Source organism: Clarias gariepinus, chromosome 4 (genome assembly GCF_024256425.1).
Source record: "Clarias gariepinus isolate MV-2021 ecotype Netherlands chromosome 4, CGAR_prim_01v2, whole genome shotgun sequence".
NCBI lineage: Eukaryota > Metazoa > Chordata > Actinopteri > Siluriformes > Clariidae > Clarias > Clarias gariepinus.
Genome location: NC_071103.1, coordinates 11,331,850 through 11,346,561, shown reverse-complemented (window position 1 = coordinate 11,346,561; position 14,712 = coordinate 11,331,850). Strand labels below are relative to the sequence as shown.

General features: G+C 40.7%; 1 protein-coding gene across 2 annotated transcripts; it reads right to left on the bottom strand.

Annotated features, from left to right (window-relative positions):
- Positions 1 to 18: 18 nt before the first annotated feature.
- Positions 19 to 11,559, bottom strand: ino80e (INO80 complex subunit E). Of its 2 annotated transcripts, none has more exons than XM_053493672.1 (8): positions 11,479 to 11,544; positions 11,137 to 11,219; positions 10,978 to 11,048; positions 9,864 to 9,916; positions 5,432 to 5,498; positions 4,908 to 5,025; positions 4,526 to 4,624; positions 19 to 1,681 (listed from the first exon to the last, which is right to left on the bottom strand). In XM_053493672.1, the coding sequence occupies exons 2-8, from the start codon at positions 11,215 to 11,217 to the stop codon at positions 1,484 to 1,486; spliced, it is 687 nt and encodes a 228-aa protein (XP_053349647.1). In that variant the 5' UTR covers positions 11,218 to 11,219; positions 11,479 to 11,544; the 3' UTR covers positions 19 to 1,483. The 2 variants fall into 2 exon arrangements, with proteins under 2 accessions (XP_053349647.1, XP_053349646.1); XM_053493671.1 differs by having other exon boundaries at positions 20 to 1,681; positions 11,466 to 11,559.
- Between the last annotated feature and the right edge of the window lie 3,153 nt (positions 11,560 to 14,712).

The following is a 14,712-nucleotide window of genomic DNA, read 5'->3' as shown; positions in this document are numbered from 1 at the left end:
AGCAAAAACACTACCCAAGATAGAAAGGTTCACACTGGGGGTGAATACTTATGCAACATCAACTGTTCTAGGTATACAATTATGGACTGTGGCTCAGTTGTTATGCACAAACTACTCTCCCCTCCTACTCTGTCCATTAGCGGTAACAGATCATCATTAGTCGATGGACAGAGACAATTTGTGTCTTGACATTAAATACAGTATGCAGATAATCTACTAAGAAAAGCCTTCGACACCAGACAGAAATTCAGCTTCTGGCTAATTACTGGACTAAAAAGTGAAAATGTCTCGTATGATTATATAACAAGCTGAATCTGTCTGTGTGCATCAGCTCTGGTTTATAAAAGGTTACAGTAAGCAAGCTGTCTAGGAGTTCATACGCTCTTCTGCACCTCATTATATTACCAGGGCATGGCTTCTAACCATGGCTAGCTGTATTTATTTTCCATTTTGAGAGGGGAAAAATGTACACAATAACTGAACAATACTGTAATAATATTTTTTTTATTATTACAGAGCCAACAGATCACAGTTTTAACAAAAATCTGATTACAATTCATCATATTTGACATTTTATCTCATAACAGGAATACTAATAATAATAATAATAATAATAATAATAATCAGCCAGATGTTGAATATAACAAGAAAAGCTGGTAGATTTGCTAGTAAATCATGTCTCTGCCCATCTAAAAAGAATGACCAGGTGGTTGATTTTAATGCAATACTACACTGCCACATAACGTTATTGCAACAGTGCGTGGCAAAAAATTAAATCAGCTGACAACCTGAATGTACTGAATGACCAGGTTATCACATCTATAGATTTTTTCCTCCCTGATGACACGCGCCATCTTCTAGGACTCACATTGTGAAAGAGCGGTTCTGCGAGCACGAGGAATCATTTTCACACATGACCTGGCCACCACACCACGTGTGCACGTGTAAATAAAGCTAAACATGATTGTATGAAATCTTGTATGAAAGTGTGGGAGATTTTTTTTGTTGTTGATCAAGCAGTATATGCATATAAACTCTTTTTTTTTTTCATCAAATGTGAGGAACGTAAGCCCTGTAACAGACAGTTTGCTCACCTAAAGGCTAAATTATAAGTCAGCAAATCTTTTCAACCTTCTTACACACACACAAACACACACACACACACAATTTACCTGATCCTGAATCAACACATACAGACGAGCGTCTGCCAAAACACCTACAGCGGCTGTGTGTCTTTGAGGACAAATATCGCATCATGATTTCAGTAGCGTTTCCTTCCTAGACAGACCAATGACTTTTTTCATTTTTAACCAAAAACATATCGTATGCGCTGTAGCTTTACTTGTTAAATATTTGCAGTTATGTAAAATGTAAAAATAGTGGAGAGGAGACGACACGTGTAGCACAATTACAGCCAAGACACAGCTGGATAAATCCTTCGCTGATGCTAAACGAACACTAGAGTCTTTTGTCCACTTCACCTTCACTCATTAGGAATGTCAATGACCAGCTCTGCTTCGTCTCCCTCTCCCCTCTCCTCCTCTCCGCCATCACTTTCTCCCTCGCTCTCTCCGTCCTCCTCTGCAGCGTCGCCGCTCAGCATCTGCCGCGGCACCCAGCTGAACGAACCCGCGCCCGGCGTGCTCCCTGCTGGGTAGTTAGATGCCAACGGAGAAACCACCTTAGGGAAAAGAAAGAATTTAAAAAAAAGAGTGAAACACGAAAGACTGAAGTTATTTTGACAACAGTGGATTTAAAATGATGGTCATGACAATGCTACTTTGGTCATGTTGGTGAACACAAGCAGAGCTTTGGATTTCAGTCTGCTCTCTCTTTCTCTCGCTTGCTCTATTCCACGCCCACGCTCCTGGCACTAATGCACCCTAATGGACCTTCACTCTGCTCTTCAGGGATTCATCCGCACTGTTTATTTATAGCGTTACCAAAATGCTATGCTGTTTCCTTTACTTGTTTAAAAGGTAGCGACTGGATTATAAAATGGTGCCGTTTCACCACCAGACAGATAAGAAATTTCAACTCTAAACTAAATATTTTATACATTGTAACTGTCCATGTCCAATAAGTAAGGTCACTGATTTTTTAAATGAGTTTAAAGAATACAAACTTACAAAAATGCATCCTCGCACTACAAGCCTAAACCAGAATTTTTACCCTAATGTGACCTACAGTAGATCTGATTTTTTATTTTTTTTTCAGGCTGTCTGAACACACAAATCTGATGATTTCCCAGATAAAACCTGAGTCACTACATTTACATTAAAAGCCCCATTGTTTAAATCAGATTATTATTTTTTTTGCATGTTATGACAGTTCACATTTATAATTACAAGACTTTTCGCCAAGGACGTGTCTATCCCCTGAAATGGTTTAAACTGGTCATATTTGTGCAACCACTCATTCATTCCAAACAATGGATGTGATTTTAGCAAAAGTATGCTTGGGATTTTGCTCGGGAGGAAGGCGAGCAGTCAGTCGGCGGTATTTGTTGAGTTCCTGAAAAAAGGAAGAAAGCCAGACGTCTCGCTTTAACTGTTTAAGAAGTGACTGATGACATCAGCGCCCTACACATACGCAACAGCAACAAGTCACATGAAGTCTGATCTGCACGTTGTCATTCAAGTCATTCAACATATGAAAGAGACTTAGATCTGATCGGAAAAACATCAGATCTGTCCATTCAGACAGCCCAAAAATAATCTGTGTCGCATTAGAGTAAAAAATGGGCTTTGAATCACTTTAGGCTGGTAAACATAGACTTTTGTACCCTATTGTGGTAGAGTGGCCAGACGGAAGCCACTCCTCAGTAAAAGGGAAGTGACAGGCGCCTGGAGTTTGCCAAAAGGCACCTAAAGGACTCTTTAGTCTTTTTGAGTATGATGCTACAAGATGTTTTTTCTTTTGGAAGGTTCTCATCTCTCCACAGGAGAGAACACTGGAGCTCTTTTAGACTAACCATCAGGGTCTTGGTCACCTCCCTAAGGTTATTCTCTGCCGATCGCTCACTTTGGCCGGACGGAAGAGGAAGAGTCCTGGCGGTTTCAAACTTCTTTCACTTATGGATGATAGAAGGTTGAAGGTGCTCATCTGGACCTTCAATGCTGCAGAAATTTTTCTGTACCCTTCCTCTGACCTGTGCCTCAAGATACAATCCTGTCTCAGAGATCCACAAACAATTTCTTGGACTTCATGGCCTGGTTTGTGCTCTGACTTGCACAGTTAACTGTGGGACCTTATATAGACAGGTGTGTTTATTTTAAAATCATGTCCAATCAACGGAATTTACCACAGGTGGACTCCAATTGAGTTGTAGAAACGTCTTAGGGATGATCAGTGGAAACAGGATGCACCTGAGCTCAATTTTGATTGTCATGGCAATGATTTCAAACAAACTTTTCACGTTGTTATTCTGGGGTATCGTTTGTAAAATTTTGAGAGAAAAAATGAATTTAATCCATTTTGAAATAAGGCTGTAACACGACAAAATGTAAAAAAAAAAAAAAAGTCAAGCGGCATGAATACTTTCCGGATGCACTGTAAGTGGGTGCTGGGCCGTTTTTAGCCTTATAGGCAAGCATCAGGGTTGCGAATTTGATGTGGAAAGCTACAGGAAGCCAGTGAGAGAAGCGGAGATGTTGGGTGGTGTGGGAGAATTTAGGAAAGTTTAAAAAATGAGCTGTGGAGCTGCATTCTGGATCGGCTGCGGAGGATAAATGGTGCAGAGAGGCAGATCTGCAAGGACCGAGTTGTAGTGGAAATAACAAAGGACTGAACAAGCATTTGAGTGGCCTGTAGAGAGAAAAGGACAAGTTCTTCTAATGATATAAAGAAAAGAAAAAAGGACATGAACACGTATGGTTCGCACTGTAAGGGGAAAAAGGACAATCGACTGTCTCTAGATACTCCAAGTTTGCAGGCAGTGACTGATGGTGTTGTCCAGGGAGATCATACGGATCCTGACAAACAGCAGTTTGGTTATAGTGAGATTGAGTTTCAGTTGATGATCCATCCAGGATGAGATGTCTGCCAGAGACAGCTGAGATCCAGGTGGAAACCTGAGTGTCTGAAAGGGACGCATTGATGGGTGCATGCGTGTTGTTTCAGAGGACAGATGTGTCCATGTTAGAGTCAGCGAAAAGTGACTTGTGATTATAAACGTGAACTGTCATGACATGCAAATCTGATCTGACCAAAATATCAGAATTGGACAAACCTGCGCCGAGCCCTTATTAGAAGATGATTAATTTGAAAATGAAACCTATATGTATGATGTTGAAACCTATATGAAAATGAAACCTATATGTATAATGTTGTTCTTTATGAGTTTGCTATAACAATCCGAATTAAAAATGTGTTTTTTCCCCCAAAAAATCTAAAGCACGAGTCAGTAAATCCATCTAAGTCTTTAACCCTGCTATTGGCAGCACAAATGCTTAATGGACACAAAATAATGAAGCCATTTCAGACTTCCTGTCCTCTTTTCCTCTCATCTCTCTCTCTCTCTCACCTTTCCTGCAGACTCTTTTCTCTGTTTTGGTGGTTTTGGTTTTCTCTCTTTCCTCACTCGCTCAGCAGAGGGAGCCAAATAGTCAGGAGGGAAGGGTAACTGTTCATCACACACACACACACACACACACACACACACAATACACACACACAATCCACACGCACAGTCCCCACCCCATGAGATACGGGTCCAAAAATAACCAGATGACGTGACCGGACAACAACAGAAAAGACAAAGAAAAGAATGAATGAATAAAACGTCAAAATAACAAACCAACAGAACAAATATATGAAAAATTGAAACAAACATTTCAGACGTAAAGCAATATGCTGATGTCGGATGAGGTAAGTCATGTGAGGTTGTGGCGCATGAATTCACTCACCGTGTTGAGGTACTGAGCGGGCGCTGAAGCCTGGAGAGCGTTCGCTCCGGGCCGAGAGAGGAGAGAAAGCTGAGGGGACGAGGATGACGCGAGGGACGGAGCGCCGGGACTTCTCCTCCTGAAGTTTACACAGGAATGTGCTCATGCATCAATTTGTAAGAAATAAAAGATTATACATTTGAAAAAAAAGGGTAAAACTGCTGGTTAAAAGGCTTTGAACACAAAATACAGAAGAAGAGCACGTACATATCAAGATACCACATATAAACAGATAACACAAAGGTCTCTTTATGCTTTATGATATTAGCAATAAAAATCATCAAAGACTTTTTCATTAATTGTGGAACAAATAAAGTGACATGTTCCATATACAGTAGTTATAGAAATATTATCGATCATCATATTTGTTCACCATCCTGTTCAAAAAACTCGCTTTTACCTCCACATGTATGCCAGTTCAAGACAAAATGAGGAAATAAAAAGATACAGCATGCAACCAGCTACACACTGTATGATGGACTTACTTCTTTCCTGGCTCCCTTTCCCTTGGAGCTTCTGCCTCGCTGTCTGAGGACGCCGTGGCTTCCGAGTCTGTAACACAACCGCAGTGTTCACTTGTGGTGTATTATTTAAATATTAACACTAGACCACATAGTAATGTATACAAGGCACTTTCTTTCAAAATTTGTACTGTGTGATCATTTCATAGCAAAGTACTGATAAGAGTCGTCTCCATGCGATCACGATTTCACTAGCGTGACCGATAAGACGAAAACCTTTACAACAGGGATTCATCCTGCTCTCGTCTTTCGCCGAAGAAACTGATTCGAGACTTATAAAGTCTGTATAATGTTGTTATAGTCGAAACTGCACAGTCAGTAGGAGTGTTTTGATGTGCATCTGTGACATCAGTACTCATTTATTAATATTAAGATTTGATTAAGGGCCTTGATCAGGTGGCAACTTGCTGGTGCTGGGACTTGAACCCTGAGCTGTAACCAAGAACCTTAACTTGATCCACCACTGCTCAATGACTCATATGAGACTCAAAGTTTATATACAAGGGGCATTCATGTCAAACCAGGACCGTTCGTACGGTGATAAGACTCTTAGGCGTGAAAAATGCAGAATAACTTGTTGGCAACGTGCGGAAGGGACACATCTGTCTGTGGGAACTCACAGTGGCCACACCCCCATACAGCCCTCACCTAACTCCAAGCCATTTCCACATGTTTGGGCCGTTAAAGGAGTTCCTGGAAGGCCAGCGTTTCAGACGTCAGATAGGCAGTCCGATCATGAATCTAGTGTACTGAAAAAACTTTCTACCTTGATGGGTCTATATAGAGAAATAAAGTTCGTTTTTATCTCATAACTGTGTTTGGTTATCCTGCACAATCAAAAGGGCTGGTTTGACTTCAATGCCCCCTGTATGTTCTAACGATATTTGATTTCCTGTAATTCAGACAACACTGACAAAACATTCGTTCTAATGAGCCTCGGTGGAGTTGGGTGATGGTCATTACCGAAGCCACAACTAATGGCAGCAGAGTGTCTTGCACAAGCACATAAAGCACCACCCTAATTGCAGCATAATTCAATTCCAATGCAGTTCAATTAAATGTTCTCTATATAGCACTTTTAACAGCAAAACAGCTTTACAGAAAATTATTCAACAGCCTTGCAAAGCTGATGCTGCAGGGGAACGAGGGAGCCGACTGACATGACTGCACATCCTGCTAGGAAAAGCACCGTGAGTTGCTCTGCGGAAAACAAAGAAGAGGGATAAAAAAACAGCAACTGACTTTTAACTGCTTAGTTTCATCAAGAGAAAAGAAAAAGTGTCCTGAATGCGAGGATCAGACACACAAAAAAATAATGTAAGAGCTGTTAGTGACGATGCAGCTAGAAAATATGCAGGAACTTACCACAATTGCCTCACTTGTACGGAGCGACCATGAAGCATTTCGGTAAATGTCATGCTCTAGCTTTGAGCCACACTTTGAAATACAGTACTGACAGCCTTTCAACAGAGCTTTGAGAAGGTCAGAGTGTAACCCTGGAACCTGGCACAGTAGCAGCAGAGAGTTTGCACCAAAAAGTCATCAATGCGTCCTTGGCAAAACTACACATTGATCTTGGATCTAATACGATGGATCAGGTGTCCAACTCCTTTCGAAATGAATCGGCAAGGCTATATTCCACAGTGCACCAGTTTCATTACGATGTCTCGTGTGTTTGAGAGTGCAATAAAGCTGCGACCTGGTATAAGAGCACATGCGGGATAATGCCAGCAGTGGCATATGTGAAAACCACAGGGATGAAGTGAAGCTGCCAGAAGGGAGACTGGCAGCGTTACTAAGGGAACAGTTACGAGCAACACGCTGTTAAAGTACTGACACTCATTTGCAAAGTGTAGGATGGACTTTGAAGTGTAAATTGATGCACTAAAATCATTTCACATTTGCTCTCAGCTCTTAAATACATATAACGCCCATGATGGAAGATACAGTGGGCTCAGGAAATCTAACAAGCAGTGTTCCCAACTCAGGAAGCCATGGCAACGGGGGAAAGGGCATCAAATAAAGCCTGGCTCATGGACTCAAATGAGAAAGCAAGTTTGGCTTGGACAAGTGCCATGATCTTTACTTCATTCAACCTTCCACTAACCAACAAGGCAGTTCTTAGACATACAGGTTCAGGAGGCTCCTCAAATAGATCTCCTCAGCTTAAACATGAACTAACAGTGGAAGCCTTGGTCACAACAATCCAGGAGCAATGAGCTTCAAAAACTGCGATGGCTGATAAAAATTTCGGTCAGGATGAATTCTAATGAAACAATCAAAAAAAAGAGTGAGTGAGTGCACTAGTCAGTGGTGTACGCAGAGCCTCCGAGCCTGATCAAAATTCTTCCAGAGAGCTCCAGGGTGGCGCAGAGATAAAAGTGCTTGCCCCGTTTTTTAAAAATGATGAATTTGCCTAATTCTGGATATGGGACCTCACCCTCCAATATGATTCTGGTTGGCTAAAGAGAGGTTATCCAAAGAGGCAAAAAAAAAATTACTTCTTTATGACAGAATTGTTTTTTGGTTCAAAAATGGTTTTAGTCTCCATAGCTTGATTTGCAATTCATGACAAACACGCTGTACCAAATCTTGCAAAACATTCTGCAGCACCTCAATGATTCTCTGCTTCCTAGTTCCTCTAGGCCGGTAGAAAGAGGGGGGAAATACAGACCAGGCCTTTTACTTAAAACCATAGAAAAAAAAATAAAAATCACATGGTATTGAGTCAGGTGAACGTGGTGGCCATTTCAATAGCACACTGTCATTATAGATAACACACCTGATTCAAACGCAAAATAATAAGCTTAGTTTTCACACATCGCGTTAACATTTGAGATCATTTAAGCGAGAATGGGCTATGTCATTAGACTACGAAATTCTTGGGGAAACCGTGTACATAAAAGCTATAAAATTATGCATTATTAGGGCCGTGGATGACAGTGACGATTAGAATGTTGTAATTTAACTTAAGGGTATGAATGATGGAGTTCAATCAAAGTAACGCTGGCATATAAATTCTACTACTGCTTGGTGTACCGCCACTTTCTGGTCTGGATCTCTCACATCTTCCTTTTAGTTTAGTCATGCCACAGCATTTCAATCGGGTTGAGGTCAGGCCTCTTCAGTTGGCGGACAGATGGTCTTATGTTTTTCTACAAAATGTCTTGATAAACTCTGGAATTCATTTTTTCATCAATGACAACAATCCGTCCAGGCCCTGAGGCAGCAAAGCAGCCCCAAACCATGATGAGGTTTTGATGTTGGTGTGCTGTGCCTTTTTTTCTCCACATATAGTGTTGTGTGTTTTTTCCAAACAAATCAATTTTGGTTTTACCTGTCCACAGAATATTGTGCCAGTAGTGCTGTGGAACATCTAGCTGCTCTTTTGCAAACCTCGAACGTGCTGCAATTTTCAAATCTTTAGCTGACACTCTAGGATTCTTCTTTACCTCATTAAGCATTCTGCGCTGTGCTCTTGCAGTCATCTTTACAGGAGGACCCCGACTAGGGAGAGTAGCAACAGTGCTGAACTTTCTCCATTTGTAGATAGTCTGTCTTACCTTGGACACATGATCATCAAGGCTTTTTGAGATACTTTCGTAACCCTTTCCAGCTTCATGTTAATCAACAATTCTTAAACATAGGTCTTATGAGAGCTCTTTTCTGCGAGGAATGGTTCACATCAGGTAATACTTCTTGAAACCAGGAAACCTTTAAACACTTTTTCCAGCCAATTGCCTATTTATGATTAACCGGGGTTTAGGCGGATTCCTGCCAAGATGGCGACGTCTAGAGCTCCCACTTCAGGACGGCTCTTTATTAAACCTATGAGTGATGTCTCAAAGAGTTTTTCTAATTCTTTTGTGTACGGTCCACGGATTGCACAAGCATACCTAAATGGCACTATGGCTACCTGACAGGCAGCAAATTTGACAGACTGAATGATCTTATTGCGCCACATCTGTTCTGCAGTGTGTTTGCCCTCAGAAAAAGTTTCCGGCCCCAAGTACTTTGGTAGACAACAGCACTGGTACAACATTAGTACCACCATCTATTAAGCGATTACGTTCTCAGTAGTGTACAGTGATGAGTGTGAAGTAAAGTAAGATAAGTGTTAAAGGGCTTTAAGCCATCATCAGAAATGCGGAAATGAACTGCGGGGGTTGTGTTACAAACGCTTATGATGACTTTAATATGCAGCTTCCGCTAGCTCCGGAAGTCTGTGTCCATAAGTGCAGCTCTCTAACTAAGTGGAAGATCCCTGGACCATCTGAGTCACTTGGGTGGATTCTAATGGCCAGGGAAGTTTCGGTCACAATGTAACAGACTTGCTTGGAGTACTTAAATCGAAGAAATAGGGAAATCTGAAAACTATTCTGAAAAGAAGACTTACCAGAAGAGTCCTCATCCACCCGCTCATACTGTAGCAATCTGTCCAGCAGGAAACTGAATGAGAAATGAAAAAGGCATATCAATCACCGTGAACCTACTATTATAAAATAATATTTATATTTAGACTATGTTTCTATACACCGATCAGCCATAACATTAAAACCATCTAGGTTTTGCGTTCCTTTTTGCCACAGTGGTGGCCCTGGCCCCTAAAAAAGGTCCTCTGGGGGTGTGCTGCTGTGCCTGGTACCCTTTGGGTGCCATATGTGGATAGGACTTGTTTTTCTGGTGCATTCCACGGGTGTTGGATTTCTATTTAGACAGCACTGAGTTTTTTCAGAGATTTGTGCTGCATTCTATTTGGGATTGAACTTGAAGGGCTGGCCTTGGGTAAGCCTTAGGGGCCCATGATCTTGTCACCAGTTTGCTGAAGTATAGCTGGTGATCAGTGTTGTTAAGTCCACCTGATCTGTCTTATCCATTTATCTATTTATCCAGGTAATCTCTAAAGCATTTCTTCTGCCCGCCTACTGGCCAAACCATCTCACTTTAATTTTTTGGAAAAACTGTGTGACTGTGTGGCTGTGTGGACTTTTTTGTCCAGGGATTTCGTCCTTCCATCTGATGTAAATGAGGAATCAGCTCATTGAGCTGTTTGGCATGTCTTTAATAGTCCGCCCAAGATTCTCAATTGTACTGTATGGGAAAATGGTGAGAGCACAACATGCAGCTTGAGGTGCCTCAAAGTAACATTTACATGAATGCCAGGACCTACATATTCCCAGTAGAACATCGCATTGTTTTCAATGGCTTAACTTCTCGCAGTCCTGGTCCAAATCTGATGCACACTGTCCAATCAGAGGCCGTGCAGCTAATAACCCCTGTATAACAGAAATCACCAAACACGACGGGCAATTTGGGACACCAAATCCTCATATAATTGGGCTGTGGGAGGAAACCCACTAAGCACAGGGAGACCATGCAAACTCCATGAACAGCCGGAGAAGAGCACAGATCCGGACCCTGATCCTGGACCCAGTGATAACCACTAAGCCACTAAAAGCCTAAGGGCTAAACATGATGTACACAATTACAACTGAGGGAAAATGTTGAACCTTTTATCTCTGGAGACCTTCAGGAGCTTTCTCTGTGCCCTTCTCAGCTCCTCTTGAAAACATTCTTGCTCCTAAAATGACACAAGACGCATTAAAGTGGAGTTCATGAGCCACCCTGTAACACAGCATTAATAAACACAGGAAACAAAGTTCACTTACATACACCAGAAACTTTAATTTACGCTTTAGGTTTTTGTATTTGCGCTTGTAATCCACATCTAACTCGGCTTGGCCGTTCATCTCTGGAGATAAAAGAACATCAAAGGATTGTGAAATACAGACATCAGATGATCAATGCATAGTTAAATCATAACACATTGTCTTATTCCTCTCTTTAGCAGTTAAGCACACTACTATTTATTACTTCATCTAAGAATTTGTTAAGTCTGCCTGCGTTTATAAACTAGATATTCAGCTCTTTTAGACACTACGAGCAGCAGCATTTTATTCTTGAATTAATTTGTTGTTATACAAGATTATAATGCAACCTTAATTACAGACGTGTAAGAAACGGACTCCGCTCAAAAACTGCACATGAACAACTCAAGACGAACAAACGGTACCCGCTTTGTTTACTTCCGCCTACGTTATAATCCTGCGCCGGAAGTCAACCTTGTGTACAGACATCTAAAATAAAAACCGATCGAACTTTAATAACAAATTAATATAATTTTCAACTGTTTAATAACACGGTTAATATCAATACGTTTTTATTTCTACATTTTTAAGTAGGTTGAATTGTATATATATTTTTTTATAATTACGTTTGTGTTAGACTTTTAATTTGTAGAAAATGTAACCGTTTCATTGTTATATTATTATGATGTACAGGGCGTCCCATGGTCGAATCAGTGTCTACAGGGTGGCTGCACAAGAAGCCCAAATCACTACCCCTCCAAAATAAATGTGAAGTGGTTATGTTGAAATGTTGTTTGGTATTCACTAAACATATTATATATGCAGAGGTGGAAAGTAATGAATTACATTTACTCGCATTACTGTAACTGAGTAGATTTTTTGTGTCCTTCTACTTTTTAAAGTAGTTTTTAAAATCTGTAATTTCACTTAAGTATGTTTTGTTTAAAGTATTGTATTTTACTACATTTTAAATCATATTCACTACTGAGTAGAAAATAAATAAATGAAAATGAAAAATAATACAAATAATACAACGGGGAAGGGGAAAAAAATTGCACCAAGCAAACCTCTGCACTAATTGATTGATGGGCGTCGAAAACAAACACGCTAAATTCACTAAAACAATGGGGACGGACAAAACAGATGCCAGTGATGCAGACACAGCTGAAAGTGAAATGCCAACAAATTCTTATGATCAAACCCCTGGTCATATTTAAGTGACCACTTTAATTTGAGTAGATTTTTATAAGTGTAACTTTACTTGTACTTCGGTAAAAGTTCACTGAAGTAACAGTACTTTTACTTGAGTACAAAATTGTATTACTCTTTCCACCTCTGTATATATGCACTACCTGTCAAAAGATTGGACACACCTTGTCCATTAGAAGTTTTTTATTTTTCTATTTTATTTTTAACTGTTTTATTTTTTTTTTCATCAATGTACATTAATACTGAAGACATACAAACAATGAAAGAACAGTGGTAAAGTGTTAAACAACCCAACCCAGAATGTGTTTTATATTTTAGATTGTCCAAAGTACAATCATGTATTATTTTGTACCACCTTTTTCAATTCTATGTGTTTTTCTGTGAAAACATCGCTAAAATCCTCTGATCGTACTGGGTTTTAATATTAGGCAAATACAACCTCAGATGAACAAAAATATATACCATTTTATATAACTGTTTAAATCCATATTATGCCAAGAAAGAGTAATTTAGCTAAAGAGAACTGATAATCCACCATTACCTTAAGAAATGAAGGTTAATCAATCCATAAAAAACAAGAACTTTAAATATACTGTATCCCCAAGTGCAGTTGCCAAAACCATCAAACAATATGATGAAACTGGCTTCCAGGAAAGGAAGACCAAGAGTTACCTCTGCTGCAAAAAATAAGTTTATTAGAATGACCAGCCTCAAAAACGATAAGAAGCAGACATATTTCCGCATTGCCATGCTTGGGCCATGAAATACAAGGAATGGACATTAGATCAGTGGAAAACGTTTAGTCGTTTAGTCTGATGAGTCCAAATTTGAGATTTTTGGTTCTCACTGTGTGGTTATTAGCTGTAGAGCGGGTGAACAGAGTGTTCTTGAATTTAAGCTTCCCACTATGAAACATGGAGAAGGAGGTGGTATGATGGTGTGGGGCTGCTTTTCTGGTGACACTCTTGGTGACGTAGTCGAAATTGAGGGCACATTTCCCTCAATTCGCTCGCCCTATCATCTGAGGATGGCGAGTTTGATTCCAGGGTGGTGCTATAGCATCCCGCAGCTGGGGGACTAACAAGAGCTCTCTCAGAGGGGAGGGATGCAAAGCACTCTGCTCTCTCACATCAATCCCGGCACATACATAATCACGGGCATCTGTGAGCTCATGCAGGCAGAAGGAGCAGATAACGCTGTCCTCCGAGTGTGTTCCACCCTTCTTCACCCACGTCTTCGGCCCTCCCTGACTGGTAGTAAAAGTCTTGATGGGGGAGTGCCCCGGCATCTGGTTTGCACTTAGTGGGACCATCATTTGTTTTCCAACAGGGCAATGACCTCCAAACACATCTCTAGGTTATTTAGGAGCTATTTGTCTGAGACGGAGAGTGATGAGTGATGGAGTGCTGCATCTAATGACCTGGTCTCCATAATCACCTGATCTAAATCCAATTGAAATGTCTTAGTATATGAGTCAATTTACACTTCTTTTCTTTCAAATCTTTTAGGCTTGTACTTTGCTTGTAACCGTTAAATAGCCCTTGCAATTTTCTTATCTTATATCTAAGTCTGACTCAGAGTCCTGACAGACACCCAGACAGACTGGATGAATTATACATCTGTCCTGCTAAGTAAAATTTATACACACTGACAGGACTTTGACAGGAGGTTGGTCCAGGAGCTGTAAGGAGGGGTGAGAGGAGTCTAGCAAGGAGAAATGAAGAGAAGGATGGGACAAGGCGTGTTAAGTTTGGATGGCTGAGGGGTGGAAATGTAAGGTTGGGAGACGGGGACTGCCAATCTGACCTTTTGATTGACATGATTTCTAATAGAGCCGAAAAAGTCCTTGTCAGTACTCAGTAGGACACTCCACTGCTCTGGAAGCGCTCAATCGTTTAATTTATGGAAATATTCGAAAAATTTTAATCATACAGAGATTGATTTGTGTGACATAATGTTCCTCTGTTTCCAATTGTAAACACACATGTGCCCACACACACACACACACACATACACACCGTGACCTCACAGTCGCTGTCCTCTGACGTCGTCTCTTGTTGCAGACTGCAGACGAAAATAGAACGCTCTTCTGTCATGGCCATAAATCGAGCATGTGGTGTGCTCTGTGATGGATATAAACTAAATCCCTTTGTTTTGGTGCTTTGCAATCCTACCATGATGATGATGGACTGGGATAGTCCAGTGTTTTGAATGTACGTTCTCTCAGTGCATACATGTAACATAATCTCTCAGCATGTCCGCCAGACTTCCAGACTGACCAATCGCTCCTTACTGCCCCTTCTGATTTATTACCCTCACACAGACTCTGTCCTATAGTTCTCTCTCTCTCTCTCTCATACACACACACACACTTCTTTTATGCATTGC